The sequence below is a fragment of the Carassius gibelio genome, chromosome A24, assembly GCF_023724105.1.
Source record: "Carassius gibelio isolate Cgi1373 ecotype wild population from Czech Republic chromosome A24, carGib1.2-hapl.c, whole genome shotgun sequence".
NCBI lineage: Eukaryota > Metazoa > Chordata > Actinopteri > Cypriniformes > Cyprinidae > Carassius > Carassius gibelio.
Genome location: NC_068394.1, coordinates 13,260,188 through 13,273,118, shown reverse-complemented (window position 1 = coordinate 13,273,118; position 12,931 = coordinate 13,260,188). Strand labels below are relative to the sequence as shown.

At 38.3% G+C, this 12,931-nt stretch overlaps 1 protein-coding gene across 17 annotated transcripts in view; it reads right to left on the bottom strand.

Annotated features, from left to right (window-relative positions):
- Positions 1-11: 11 nt before the first annotated feature.
- The window catches only part of LOC127946191 (sickle tail protein homolog), a 135,732-nt gene continuing 122,812 nt past the window's right edge, over positions 12-12,931 (bottom strand). For 8 of the 17 annotated variants that reach the window (XM_052542567.1, XM_052542561.1, XM_052542564.1 and 5 more), the window contains 8 exons: positions 12,642-12,858; positions 12,261-12,565; positions 11,744-11,899; positions 7,667-7,771; positions 5,553-5,627; positions 3,608-5,236; positions 2,925-3,062; positions 1,222-1,937 (listed from right to left, as the gene is read on the bottom strand). In XM_052542567.1, the coding sequence (XP_052398527.1) occupies positions 1,443-1,937; positions 2,925-3,062; positions 3,608-5,236; positions 5,553-5,627; positions 7,667-7,771; positions 11,744-11,899; positions 12,261-12,565; positions 12,642-12,858 (3,120 nt within the window). In that variant the 3' untranslated portion in view covers positions 1,222-1,442. Of the gene's footprint in view, positions 2,433-2,924; positions 3,063-3,607; positions 5,237-5,552; positions 5,628-7,666; positions 7,772-11,743; positions 11,900-12,260; positions 12,566-12,641; positions 12,859-12,931 lie in introns of all 17 variants that reach the window. The other 9 variants (XM_052542579.1, XM_052542574.1, XM_052542575.1 and 6 more) reach the window with 7 other exon arrangements.

The following is a 12,931-nucleotide window of genomic DNA, read 5'->3' as shown; positions in this document are numbered from 1 at the left end:
CAAGTCAGCTGAACTATCTGCCAAAATGTTTAATAGAAGGGCTTGCAGTGCTGCAGTAGAGAAACCACAGCCGTGTGAACGACAAGCATGCAGAACTTTACTGTTTTAATACCTACTCTTTTGCACAGATTGCTCCTGCAATTAAAGCTATACAAAACCAAAGACATTTATTTACAAAATCTGTCTGTGCAAGCATGATTTTTTTCTATTACATTATCTCCTTCTACAATTTTGTATAGGCATGCATAGAAACAAACTTTGGTTCAATGTTAACAAAACTAAAGACAAACTCTAAAATAGAGATGTTACAGTATGTACATGTGAAGTAGAGAGCAATTTTATCAATCACTACAATAGACTGCATGAGTAAATAAAGGGTTTTTGACAAGTATGTTGTTAGGTATAACCTATCCATAAATGTACAGAGTGTTTAACACAGTATATATAGTCAGTTGTAAGGATGTAAATTACAAACTTTGGCAAACAGGCACAACTACTGAAAAGACAGACAACTGTTCATTGTAAAACTGTTGTCAATTTATAACAATAAATCTTAAAGACATTGGCAGTGCATGAGAGAAAGAAAAAGAACAACAAATAGGACACAATGTTCGTCAATTTACATTAATGGTTAATAAACCTACAGTACTTTTTACGTATTATCGCTCATATGTCAACTTACAAAAAATGAAAATAATCTACAATCATTTAGAGTATACAAATGAGCAAAACATTGTTTACATGCTTTAACTGTGGACTTGAATACTTGTTTGAAAAATAAATATTCTTTTCAAATGAAGTGCTCTGTAAAATCTTTGATCAAGAGTCTGCTCTCTGCAGTTAAGTCTTTTTTTTTACGTTTATCTTTCTAAATGTTCATGATTTGCAGAGATTCAAGTTTTAAACATTGAGTAATGGATGATGGCCTTAGACTTTAACAGATACCGCTGGGTGATATATCTAACGATATGATCATGCACATCTAATCAGTAAAGCTGATTCCGTGATCACCGCTAAAATCGCCATCACCTGCTTATAATTGGAGTGCCATTTAATAGACAGAGCCGTAGATCGCTGACAAGCTACGCAATATCGCGTTCATTTTCGCAGATTGAATCGCCTTCAATAATGAACGCGATATTGCGTAGCTTGTCAGCGATCTACGGCTCTGTCTATCAAATGCCACTCCAATTATGAGCAGGTGATGGCAATTTTAGCGGTGATCACGGAAGCAGCTTTACTGATTAGATGCGCATGATCATATTCGTTAGATATATCGCCCAGCCCTAAATGTAATATTAGCCAGTCATGCCAAAACTCTGATACAACAATATTATCTGTTTAAAAATAAACAATAAAAAAAATAAATGAATCAAAGTAAAATCAGGAGAAACTCCACCTCATTAAGAGATACATAAATGGTTGCGAAGCAGCAAAGCATTCTACGCAGCATTTTTGGCGACAGTTACCGCAGGGATAGCTGATTTACTGGCACTCCCGTTGTGTGGCCGACTGTAGCTGGTGAAGCTGGCTGTGTGAATGGTATGGATACTCTTTGCACTGTGACTCAACATAGTCGGGGATAAAGGGGAGTGGGAGCAAGAAGAGGAAGAAGAGGAGAAAGGTCGACCATTTTGTGTCTGTGTGGGAACAGAGAGGCCTTTAGTGCTGTGAATGGGAGGGGCAAATTTTAAAGAACCATTAGAATGGGAGGGGATATGAGAGGAAGGGATGGAACTGGATCGAGGAGGAGGGATAGAGGATTTACTAGTGGGAAGGCAGGGAGATAAAGGAGAAGAAGAATTAACAATATTACTAGAATCAGACTGGGACAAGCCTTTTCCCATACTAGAGGAAAAAGCAGGAATTTTAGAAGCAGGCACTGTAGTAGAAGTGGATTTGGGATCTCCTCCAGATCTCTTAGCACTTCCATTAGCCTGCAAACAAAGATGCCAAAACACACTGATTGTCAACATAGGGAATTTATGATTAAAAGATGCAAAATTTCTAGGCATGTTTTAAGTCATTCTACCTAACTGGGATCTACAGTTCATCACGAAAGATTATCAAAGACAGAAACTACATATATAAATGAGTACTAAAGACACACACTAAAAGCTATCTGTCTTGAGGGTGAAAATATTGAAAATATTGATTTAAGTAGATTGAAAGAAGGAAAGGAGAGTGAAGGTGAGGGACAATAGGATTGTAAGTTATATAGTGAGTATTGCGCAGAGTGAGTGCAACCAACCAGTACTCATAACCAAAGGAGGCTCCAGGAGGAGTAGAGGAGGTACAGTTTGGGAAAACATCCACAGGATAATGGGGACTTAGTGGATTTGTGGACCCTGGGCAGTGAGGCAAGGGTTTGTGGATTCCTCCGAGAGGTAAACAGGGAAAGGGTCCAAAAATGGGTTAAACAGAGAAGCATCCTGGTTTACAAGGAGAGATTAAGTGTCACAGGCACTGAAGTGTGTAGGGGTTAGATGTCAGTGGTTTTTAGTTAAAGAGACCCTAGGCTAAGCATTTAATGATGTTAGGTAAGCAGTGGCTGTGGTGTTACTGTGGTGTATATATATATATTTATTTACCTATTTTAAATTAGTTTATCTTTTACAGCACCAAAGCCACAAGCAAAGCAAACATGCAGAAGCATATGGCATTATGAAATAACAGTCCGTTGCCTTCAGTCACAGCCATTAAAAAATGTAGCAGGAAAACAAACATCAACATTTAAAAGACAGCTTTCGGCACTAGGTCTTCAACCAAAGAAAAGTATGTTTGAATCCATCAGGTTTTTGTTAGTTTTTTTCCCTCTCAATACAAGCCCTGCAAAAACTGACTTTCCTCTCGGCCATATAGTCCATGCCTAGGAGTGTGTATATATCTTTCTGACTGGATAAGTGGTCCTATGACAAGACTACCTGGCGGAACTGCCTCTGAGAGTCCTGTAGCTTTTGCGGTTTTGTTGCCCTCTCTTTCTCTGAGGTGCCCGGTTGCTGCCGCACCTTGGCAGAAACAGGCACTGGCATCCGACTAGTAGGTGAGACCATGCTGGCATTCTGCAAAAAGAATTTAAACCAAACAGAAGAAAAAAGGAATAAAAAGAAAGAAACAAAAAAAGAGAGCCACGTTTGAGGTTGTTTGAAACCTACATCATAACAAGACAAAGCTTGCACAACACATATGTGGTATCACCATGACACTGTAGAGTATACCAGAAAGAGATGTAAGGAAGCATGCAAACCTGCCCAGAATACCAACAACGTTTCTTTAAAGACTGCCTTAGAACCCACAAAATAGAACTAGAAACCATGTGAGACTGTGGTTCTAAGACTGAAAGTTGTTGGCTGCCTTGACCCAAGATTAGAGCACCATCAGTAAACATACAAAGGTCTATCTATGAAACACCACCCCAGAAATAAATATACCACATTTATAAAAAATATGTGAAGGTGTTAAAAAGTTCAGATCCCAGAGTTGGTAGCCTCCACCGTAGGAAAGACTAAAGATCATCAGAAGTTCCTCGAATAGAGTGGAACTGTTGTGAGCAAGAGGAGAGGGACAGACCCATAGGCTTTGCTAAAGAAATAGAATCTAGAGAGACCTGCTGGGTAGGAACTGGTTTGACTGAGACCCCAGTAGTTGGAATGATGGGAGGCCGTGGAAGGAGCTGAGGTTTTGTCTTCTTTCGAAGACCAGGACCTTTGCTTGCAGAACTTGACCTAGGGACCAAGGTTTTGGTAGCAAGACCTTTCTCCGAGTGTACTGGAGTCTCTTCAGTCGTATTGTCCTGAGATTCAGGCTTCACCAAGATTTCAGGCTCTTCTGAAGACTTTGGTCCCATTTCAGAAATTGTGTTCTCTAGCTGCTTTATAGTTTGCTCTAGACTGTTAAGACTTTTGTAGGTGTTCTTACGAATCTCGTCAGTTCGTCCAGTTGGTTCCTGGAGATTTGATTTTGAAGACTCTGTTTTGGAGCAAGCGATTTCAAACCTCTTGGTTTCTTTGTGTTGTCTGACAGTTCCATCTGTCTCTTCCTCATCCTCATAGACAACAACCTGCAAAGTCTTTTTGCCTGTTTTACTTCCAGCCCGAATGGCTTGGGTTAATGCTGCTAGCTGTTTCTTGGGGAATTTCAACTTAAACTTCTTCTTTCCATCTTGCTTTGCACCATCAGTAACATCTACTAATGCCTCTCCCTCAGATAAAGATGAGGATGAAGAAGAGTTAATGACTCGACTGTCTGTGATATCTGCAGGAGAATTTGAACCAGTACCTTTCCCTAAATCCCTACCATCTCCATTCTGTTTGACATGCACACACCTAGTCCATTCTTCTTCCTCAGTTTCCTCACTCTCCTCATCTATTCTTTCTGCTGCAAGCATCCGCTCTAGTTCCTCCTCACATTCAAAGATAGTAGAGAGGCGTTTATAAGCTGAGCGGATATCCATTGGCTCATCAAAGATAATGATGACTGGCTTTTTACTTGTATTGTCAGCACCAGTGGAACCACTGGTACCAGCATCCCCTCCTGATGCTATGCCACTTCCAGAAGCACTTGGTCGTTTGCTGCCAAAAGTTACTGTCTGCACACTACCTTTCTTGGCATTGACTAGCTGATGGTACTCTCCAGTGGAAAGGGCTTGTACCTTGGTGTTAGTGATCATAAAGGCAAAGTTATCAGGAGGAGGCGGAGGTGGCTCTTCTCCTGACAGATCGGGACTGAGATAGGCCTCATTAATTTCCTCCATTTCTTCAAATTTCCTTTCCTTCACCTTGGATGAACCAAATATAAGTTTCTGATTTGCTAAATCTGTCCCAACAGGGATTCCTTTAGAAAGAATCGGTACGGTGTCTTCAAAAGAGACTGGTGAGCAAATTGCTGTTGGAGACTCTACCCTCTCCTCTATGCTAATCTGCACTTGAGCAGCCTTAACAACATGAACTTTCCCTTGGGTTGGGCTAGCTGGAACTTCTTCCAATGAAGAGGGTGTATCTGTCTTCAACGAGGCTGAAAGAGACAGCTGATTTTGGTGTAGAGTGCTAGAAGAGCTGGCAGGGCCACTGCTTTTGAGGGCACCAAATTTGTTAGTGGATAACTGCAGCTGATTTTGGGATTGGTCAGAAGCATTGACATGTGACACCTGTGATGGGGGAGAATGTGATGCGTCTGTTGATTCCTCCGAGGCTGATGAAGTCCCCTTGGAGATCTGAGCTGTGACATAGTAGATGACCTTAAAAGGTCAAATGTCAAAGAAAAAAATAATAATTAGGTATGCTTTCATAAGCCAAATACAAATTTGTTAGTAACCCTGCCTGGTAAAAATAATTTTCTACTATTGACTTTGCCATTAATGGGTCTTTATGAGGTTTCAGAGAACAGTATTGCATAACTATTTTGGAAAAGGGGTTCTAACTATTATATATTTATTTATGAATTAATTTATTTATTTATACAGAGATCATACTATCATAACATGATTTCTTGTATGGGTTTATTATAAGATTATGATAATGTGTATAATTGTGATGATAAACACTGCAGCTCACCCCAGGACTCTGACGAATTGTATTGTTGCAGTTCTCATCAGTGTCAGGATTCTTGTCATCTTGATTTTCAGTATTCTGTGGTTTGTGGGGAACAACATCACTTCACAAGGAAAAAATCTCAGTCTACAAACTACTTTAAGATGACTGAAATAATTTAGGCGTTTAATATTAAAGGGATACTCCACCCCAAAATGAAATTTTTTGTCATTGATCACTTACCCCCATGTTGTTCCAAACGCGTAAAAGCTTTGTTCGTATTAGAATACAATTTAAGATATTTTGGATGAAATAGTCAAGACAAGTCTGCTTTATTGTCAATTCTTCCACATGTACAGTACATACATACAGAGAATCAAAATTGCTCTACTTTCATGCCCTCGGTGCATACAGATAACACTAACAGTAGAGCCTAAAAATCTAGATCAAATATAAAATATAAGATACAACTATACAATAAGAGCATGTAAAAAAGACATATAATAAAAATACAAATAAAGTTAAATACAAGTAGAAACAGCGCATCCTTGTGGCGCTGCTGACAGAAGTGTATAGGCAGTTTGAGTGATGTGGAGAGACAAAGATGAGAATTGTTGAGAAAGTCATTATTTTTGTTTTCTTTTCTTACAAGAATTATTCTCATAGCTTCATAACATTACGGTTGATCCACTAATGGCAGATGGACTATTCTGATGAAGTCTTTCATTCTTTTCTGGACCTTGACAGTGCAACTTACTTGGCAGTCTATGGGACAGTCACAGGCCTCTGGTCTTCATCCAAAATATCTTAAATTTAGTTCCGAAGACGAACAAAGCTTTTACGGGTTTGGAACGACATGTAGGTAAGTGATTAATGACAAAATTTTAGTTTTGGGGTGGAGTATCCCTTTAAGAATTGTCATAAAATTAGTTTTCTAACCTTAATAATACATTACAGCTAGACATACAGACCATTCATCTTCTCTACAGTAATCATAATCATATTTCAAAATATGCAATGAATGGGATTAGTAATTTAAAACATTATTAAAAAACATAGTTTGGAGCTATACCTAAGGCATTTGTGAACTAATCTGAACAAACTGCCCAAAATAAAAAAAGAAAATAAAAAAAGAACATTAAAACATAATTTTAAATTTGTGATGCATGTACCAACACTGTTTCCAGATTGTTCCAATTTTATTTTTCCAATTCAAGTTTACTGAATTCAGTTTTGAGTACAAGTTGCTAAGTGGTGATATTTCACCTGTAAATCCTATATTACACTGCACAATTTGTAACGGTAAGAAAGTACTGTGAAAATGAAGGTAAAGAGAGAAAAAGTGAGACTGAAAACCCATTAAATAAGGAAGCTTATTTAATTGCAGGCATGCAGCAAAGTGAGAAGATCAAAGAACAAATGCTGAACTCCAGACTGCTAGCTTAAAGTCTCCTGTAAAATCCTCAGTAACAAACAAATTCTAAGTTGCATTCTACCGACACATATGGTTAAGACTAGAGAAAACTAGATGGCCATGTTAAGTTAGTTCCTGATAATTTCTCATAAATCAACTAAATCTGCTAATGTTTTGGCCAGGATAATCTGATTATGCTAAACCTAGTTAGATAATTCAAGCTGTATGTGATTTTCAAACATTTATTCTTTATAAGGTACGTTACCTTATAAAGGATAAATGTTTGAAAAATAACATATCCTCAGGTAACCTTTGGAAATTGAATTGTCTCCCATTGCGATCACACATATTTTTTATTAAAATGATAAATGTAAAAAACACACACACAACACCCTTTGACAGCAGTGTCGAAAATCTAGTTTATTGATTGATTGACTCAAGGCTCACAAAGCCAATTATATCCGTTTACCCTTTTGGCTCACGCTACATCACTACAATCAGCACAGGTCATGAGTTCAGTAGAAATAAAAGAAAAGGAACAGAATTTAAACTTAAAGAACAGTGAGAACAATTTTGGTGTCAGGTTTCCATCACAAGAGTGTACAGAGGAAGTTAGCAGAGGGTAAGAAAGCCATACAAGCATCGCAAAGAACAGCCATCAGGGACAAGCAGCTGGCACAGGCAGGCAGTTGGAGGGTCTACTAAAGGACATCATATCCTTTACCTTCTTATCTTTAAGGGGCAGTAAGACCCCAGGTCTTAGCTCTCTGATCTGTGGCTCTACCAAACCCTTGAGCCCTACCTCCTTAACAGAGCACTTCTGGAAAACCTGAAGGGAAGAATTTGTGAGGAAGGGGGTAAAATATTAGAATTTGCCCATATTCAATTGGGCAAACCAGTTCAAGATTACTGTACAATGTAATAGGAATGATCTACAATTACTTTTATCAAATTATTATCTGCCTGTATGTATTCTGGCTAACTAACTAACTAAAAAAAACCTTTTATTTTGGCTTTTATATAATTTCTTTAGTATTTGCTGTCCTTTCTAGCCTGTTAAGAATTTGTGTGTATTATTTTAAAAAGCTAAAAGGTAGAACTGTATATACAGGTGCTATTCATATAATTAGAATATCATCAAAAATATGATTTATTTAACTAATTCCATTCAAAAAGTGAAAATTGTATATTCATTCATTACAAACAGACTGATATATTTCAAATGTTTATTTCTTTTAATTCTGATGATTATTAACTGACAACTAAGGACAATCCCAAATTCAGTCTCAGAAAATTTTAATATTACTTAAGACTAATACAAGAAAGGATTTTTAGAAATCTTGGCCAACTAAAAAAAAAAAACATACTGCAGTAATGTGGCGTGGCATGGAGTCGATCAGACTGTGGCACTGCTCAGGTGTTATGAGAGTCCAGGTTGCTCTGATAGTGGCCTTCAGCTCTTCTGCATTCTTGGGTCTGGCATATCACATCTTCCATCTTCACATTACCCGATAGATTTTCTATGGGGCTAAGGTCAGGCGAGTTTGCTGGCCAATTAAGAACAGGGATAACATGGTCCTTAAACCAGGTACTAGTAGTTTTGGCACTGTGTGCAGGTGCCAAGTCCTGTTGGAAAATGAAATCTGCATCTCCATAAAGTTGGTCAGCAGCAGGAAGCATGAAGTGCTATAAAACTTCCTGGTATAGGGCTGTGTTGACCTTGGACCTTGAAAACACAGTGGACCAACACCAGAAGATGACATGGCATCCAAACCATCACTGACTGTGGAAACTTTACACTGGACCTCAAGCAACGTGGACTGTGTGCCTCTCCTCAAATCTTTTCCTTCCCTTGACCTCTCTATTAATGTGCTTGGACACAGAGCTCTGTGAACAGTCAGTCTTGCCCTCCTTGTGCAAGGTGTCAGTGGTCATCTTTTGGACAACTGTTAAGTCAGCAGTCTTCCCCGTGATAGTGTAGCCTAGACTGAGAGACCATTTAAAGGCCTCTGCATGTGTTTTGAGTTAATTAGCTGATTAGAGTGTGGCACCAGGTGTCTTCAATATTGAACCTTTTCACAATATTCTAATTTTCTGAGATACTGAATTTGGGATTTTCCTTAGTTGTCAGTTATAATCATCAAAATGAAAAGAAATAAACATTTTAAATATATGAGTCTGTGAGTAATAATTGAATATAATATACAAGTTTCACTTTTTAAATGGAATTAGAGAAATAAATAAACTTTTTTTAACACTATTTAAATGTGCATTTATAGAATTGTGAGAAAATAAATAAAAAGCTACTATAGTCTACTGCAAGGGAAATGAAACTGCCACCACATAAGCCACAGGGCACACCAAAAGCATCTTAACACCCACACCAAAGCGATTTCACACCCAAGACATTTAAACATTAAAACACCTTAGTGAAAGTAAGTTACCATATGTGCATGTATACACATTTATACCAATTAGGAACATGAAGTTATGTTTGTTACTAGTCTGTATTAATGTGTGTGTGTATGCATTAGGGGTGACCCCGAATAGTCAATGATTTCGATGCTTCAATTCGAGGAGCCTGATTCGACTACCAATCTCACAGTCGAATATTCGCGGGGTGTTATTGATTATGCCATTCTGACTAGCCTATATGTGAGCACTCAAATGTCTGATTTCACATAGAACTTGCGGTTTTCTCCCAATAAGTAAATTCTCTCTCACAACAGACCTGGAAGAGAAGACAATGCTGAATAAAGTCGTAGTTTTTGATATTTTTGGACCAAAATGTATTTTCGATGCTTCAAAAAATTCTAACTGACCCTCTGATGTCACATGGACTACTTTGATGATGTTTTTCTTACCTTTCTGGACATGGACAGTATACCGTACACACAGCTTCAATGGAGGGACTGAGAGCTCTTGGACTAAATCTAAAATATCTTAAACTGTGTTCCGAAGATAAACAGAAGTCTTACGGGTTTGGAACGACATGAGAGTGAGTTATTAATGACATAATTTAGAATTTTGGGTGAACTTTCCCTTTAATAACTATGACTGGACTGTCACATCCATACCATTATAATGAGAAGACCATTATAATAAAACGCTGTGAATCTTCAGAGTTTAGCTGCCATGTTTCTGCACATTGTTTCGTAAAGAACACGTCAACAAAAGGAGTTCCTTCAGAGCCGTGCAGACACGTTCATTTGCATTTAGGCTCTTTTTGCAGATAGCCTATAGCGTAAGTCTTAATATTAATGTCATGATGTCTAAATAACGAAGCGTTTTCTTCATCAAATTATGAGTTTAATCCCATTTATTAAAAACTTGCTATCAAATGCTCACTCTACTGGTCATCTTCACCGCACACAGCTCAAAACAGAAATGCAGAACATTAAAGGGGGGGTGAAATGCTATTTCATGCATACTGAGTTTTTTACACTGTTAAAGAGTTGGATTCCCATGCTAAACATGGACAAAGTTTCAAAAATTAAGTTGTACGTTTGAAGGAGTATTTTTGTTCCAAAAAAACCTCTTCCGGTTTGTCACAAGTTTCGGAAAGTTTTTTTCGAGTATGGCTCTGTGTGACGTTAGATGGAGCAGAATTTCCTTATATGGGTCCTAAGTGCGCGCTCTTCTGCCGGAAGAGCGCGCGCTCCCGTATAGCAGAGCACTGAGAGAGGCTGAGCACAGCCTGATAAGAGCGAGAGCGTCACGAAAAGTCACAAAAGAAGTGTGTTTTTGGTTGCCAGGGCAAGACAACCCTGCACAGATTACCAAAAGAGAAACAGCATTAAGGCACCAGTGGATGGAGTTTATTTTTACAGAGCATCAACAGAGTTGTGCAAGTGTTTTTGTTTGTTCCCTGCATTTCGGATTGCACATGGTTTATTTCTTAAGCATAATGCAGTCCCAATGGAAAAGGGTCACGATTGTGTGTTGGAACCACATGCGGTGAGTAAAACTGCTTCAAATATCTCTGTGTTGTTAACTTAGCTATCAGCGCGTAAGCACATCAAGTAAGCAACATGCGATGTTGTCATCAAACTGCACTTTCCACATGTACAGCTTAAAAAAAAAAGACGACATAAAGTGGAACTTAGTCATTTTCCAAAACCGCTAATCAAATATATACAGTTTCAGTACATACCACATAGCATATCGCCTTTGCTGATGCTGCTCTTGTTAAATTTCAGCCTCTGGATCTGTGTCACAGCTTCCACATGCTCTCAACTCAAAAGCCTACTGGCGCTCGTGATTCTTTAGCTCCGCCCACACGTCACGCCTCTAGGCGCTCGTGTTTTTCCGGGAAAAATCGGTACAGACTATCTTTCTCTTATAAATCTAATAAAAATAAAGACTTTTTGGAGTTATGAAGGATGCAGTACTACTCTATAGGTACTCAAGATTAACAGGATATTGAGTGAAAACGAGCATTTCACCCCCCCTTTAATATCTACTGTCATATAGGCTAACTTTATAATGAGAGCACTATTGTAAAAATTGTGAATTGTTAGGGTTTTGCTGACATTTAGTGTCAACTGTCTTTTAATCAATACAATCAATACGATACAATGTATCTGCGGGGAATTTGTTACACATTTTCCCTGTGTGTTAACATCAGTAATTATGGATGTCGGATGTCTGACATTACGCAATCTATTTTGCCCCGCTCCCAAACACATGATTCGACTGTTAGTCGAATATCAGCAAGAATTGAAAATTCCGATTCGACTATGAAAATCCTTAGTCGGGGACACCCCTAGTATGAATGTGTGAGTTTATGTGTGTATCTCACCTGTAGCTCTGCCATAATCTTGTCTCCCTCATCCTCTTCCTCAGTGATAGCCGAGGCAGCGATAGGTGGAGGAGGAGTAATGAGTTTGGGCTTCGCCTCTGGAGAGGACTTTGGTTCAGGCTGAGACGCTGACCCGTTGGACTCCTCTTCACCCTCCTACGAAACAAGTTATATTAATAATTATAAAAATATATAATTAAATGTTCATTTAATTATATTTAAAATGTAATATTATATAGATAACTAATTCTATAATTAAAATTAGTTCTATGATTAAATATAATTTCATTTTATTATTTCATTTTATAATAATTATAATTGTATAATTTATATTTTTTTATAAATGTATAATAATTATTATTTTGAAACAAAAATTAAATTTCATTTATATTTATAGATTTAGTTTATTGTTTAATTTATATTAATAGTTATTTAAAAACTAAAAAACAACAACAACAAAAAAAAACTAAAATATATATATTTCTCAATATTACACATATACATCTTGCAAACACACTTGTACCATAACAGAGTCCTTTCTGCTGGTGTAAATGACCTCTCCAGATCGGGTGGTGGTCAACACAGTGTTGGTGGTGTAGTTTCGTCGTGGTGGGGGTGGAGGAGGGGACTTGTTGGCTTTGTCTGTGGTTGGAAGCTTAACAACTTTTTCCTGAGTCTTACTTTGTCTCTCCAGGCTTGATTTGATGGATAGGTTGGGCTTAAGAGGTCTCTCCAAAGCTGACTTAACTGGTTTCTCCAGAGGTTTGGGAGGTTTCTCTGAAGCAGCCTTAGTAGGTTTCTCAGAGTTCGGCTGATTGTCATCTGCAGAAACAGAATTAAGTATAAACTTTGGCAAACAGTAGTCGCAAGAGCTCTTAGGTCTCTTTCAGTCTCTTACCCTGTTTTGCTGGTGCTGCTGTGGGCTCGTTTTTTTCTACCTCCTCCTCCAGGGAGGCAAGAACCACTGCAGGGGAGCCCTCGGGTTCGCTGGGAGCCTCCAGGTTTGGTATTCCTCTCAGCATGTTGGCTTCTGCTTCCTGGAGCATCCGTTCAAACTCCTGCCCATCATAATGACCCATGTTCAGCCTCTTCTCCTGCCATTCTTTCTCTGCAGCCTGAAGATACCAATCAAACTAGTAACTAAACAAAGTTTTTCAACCAAACTCATTTGGTTGATCATGCACAATA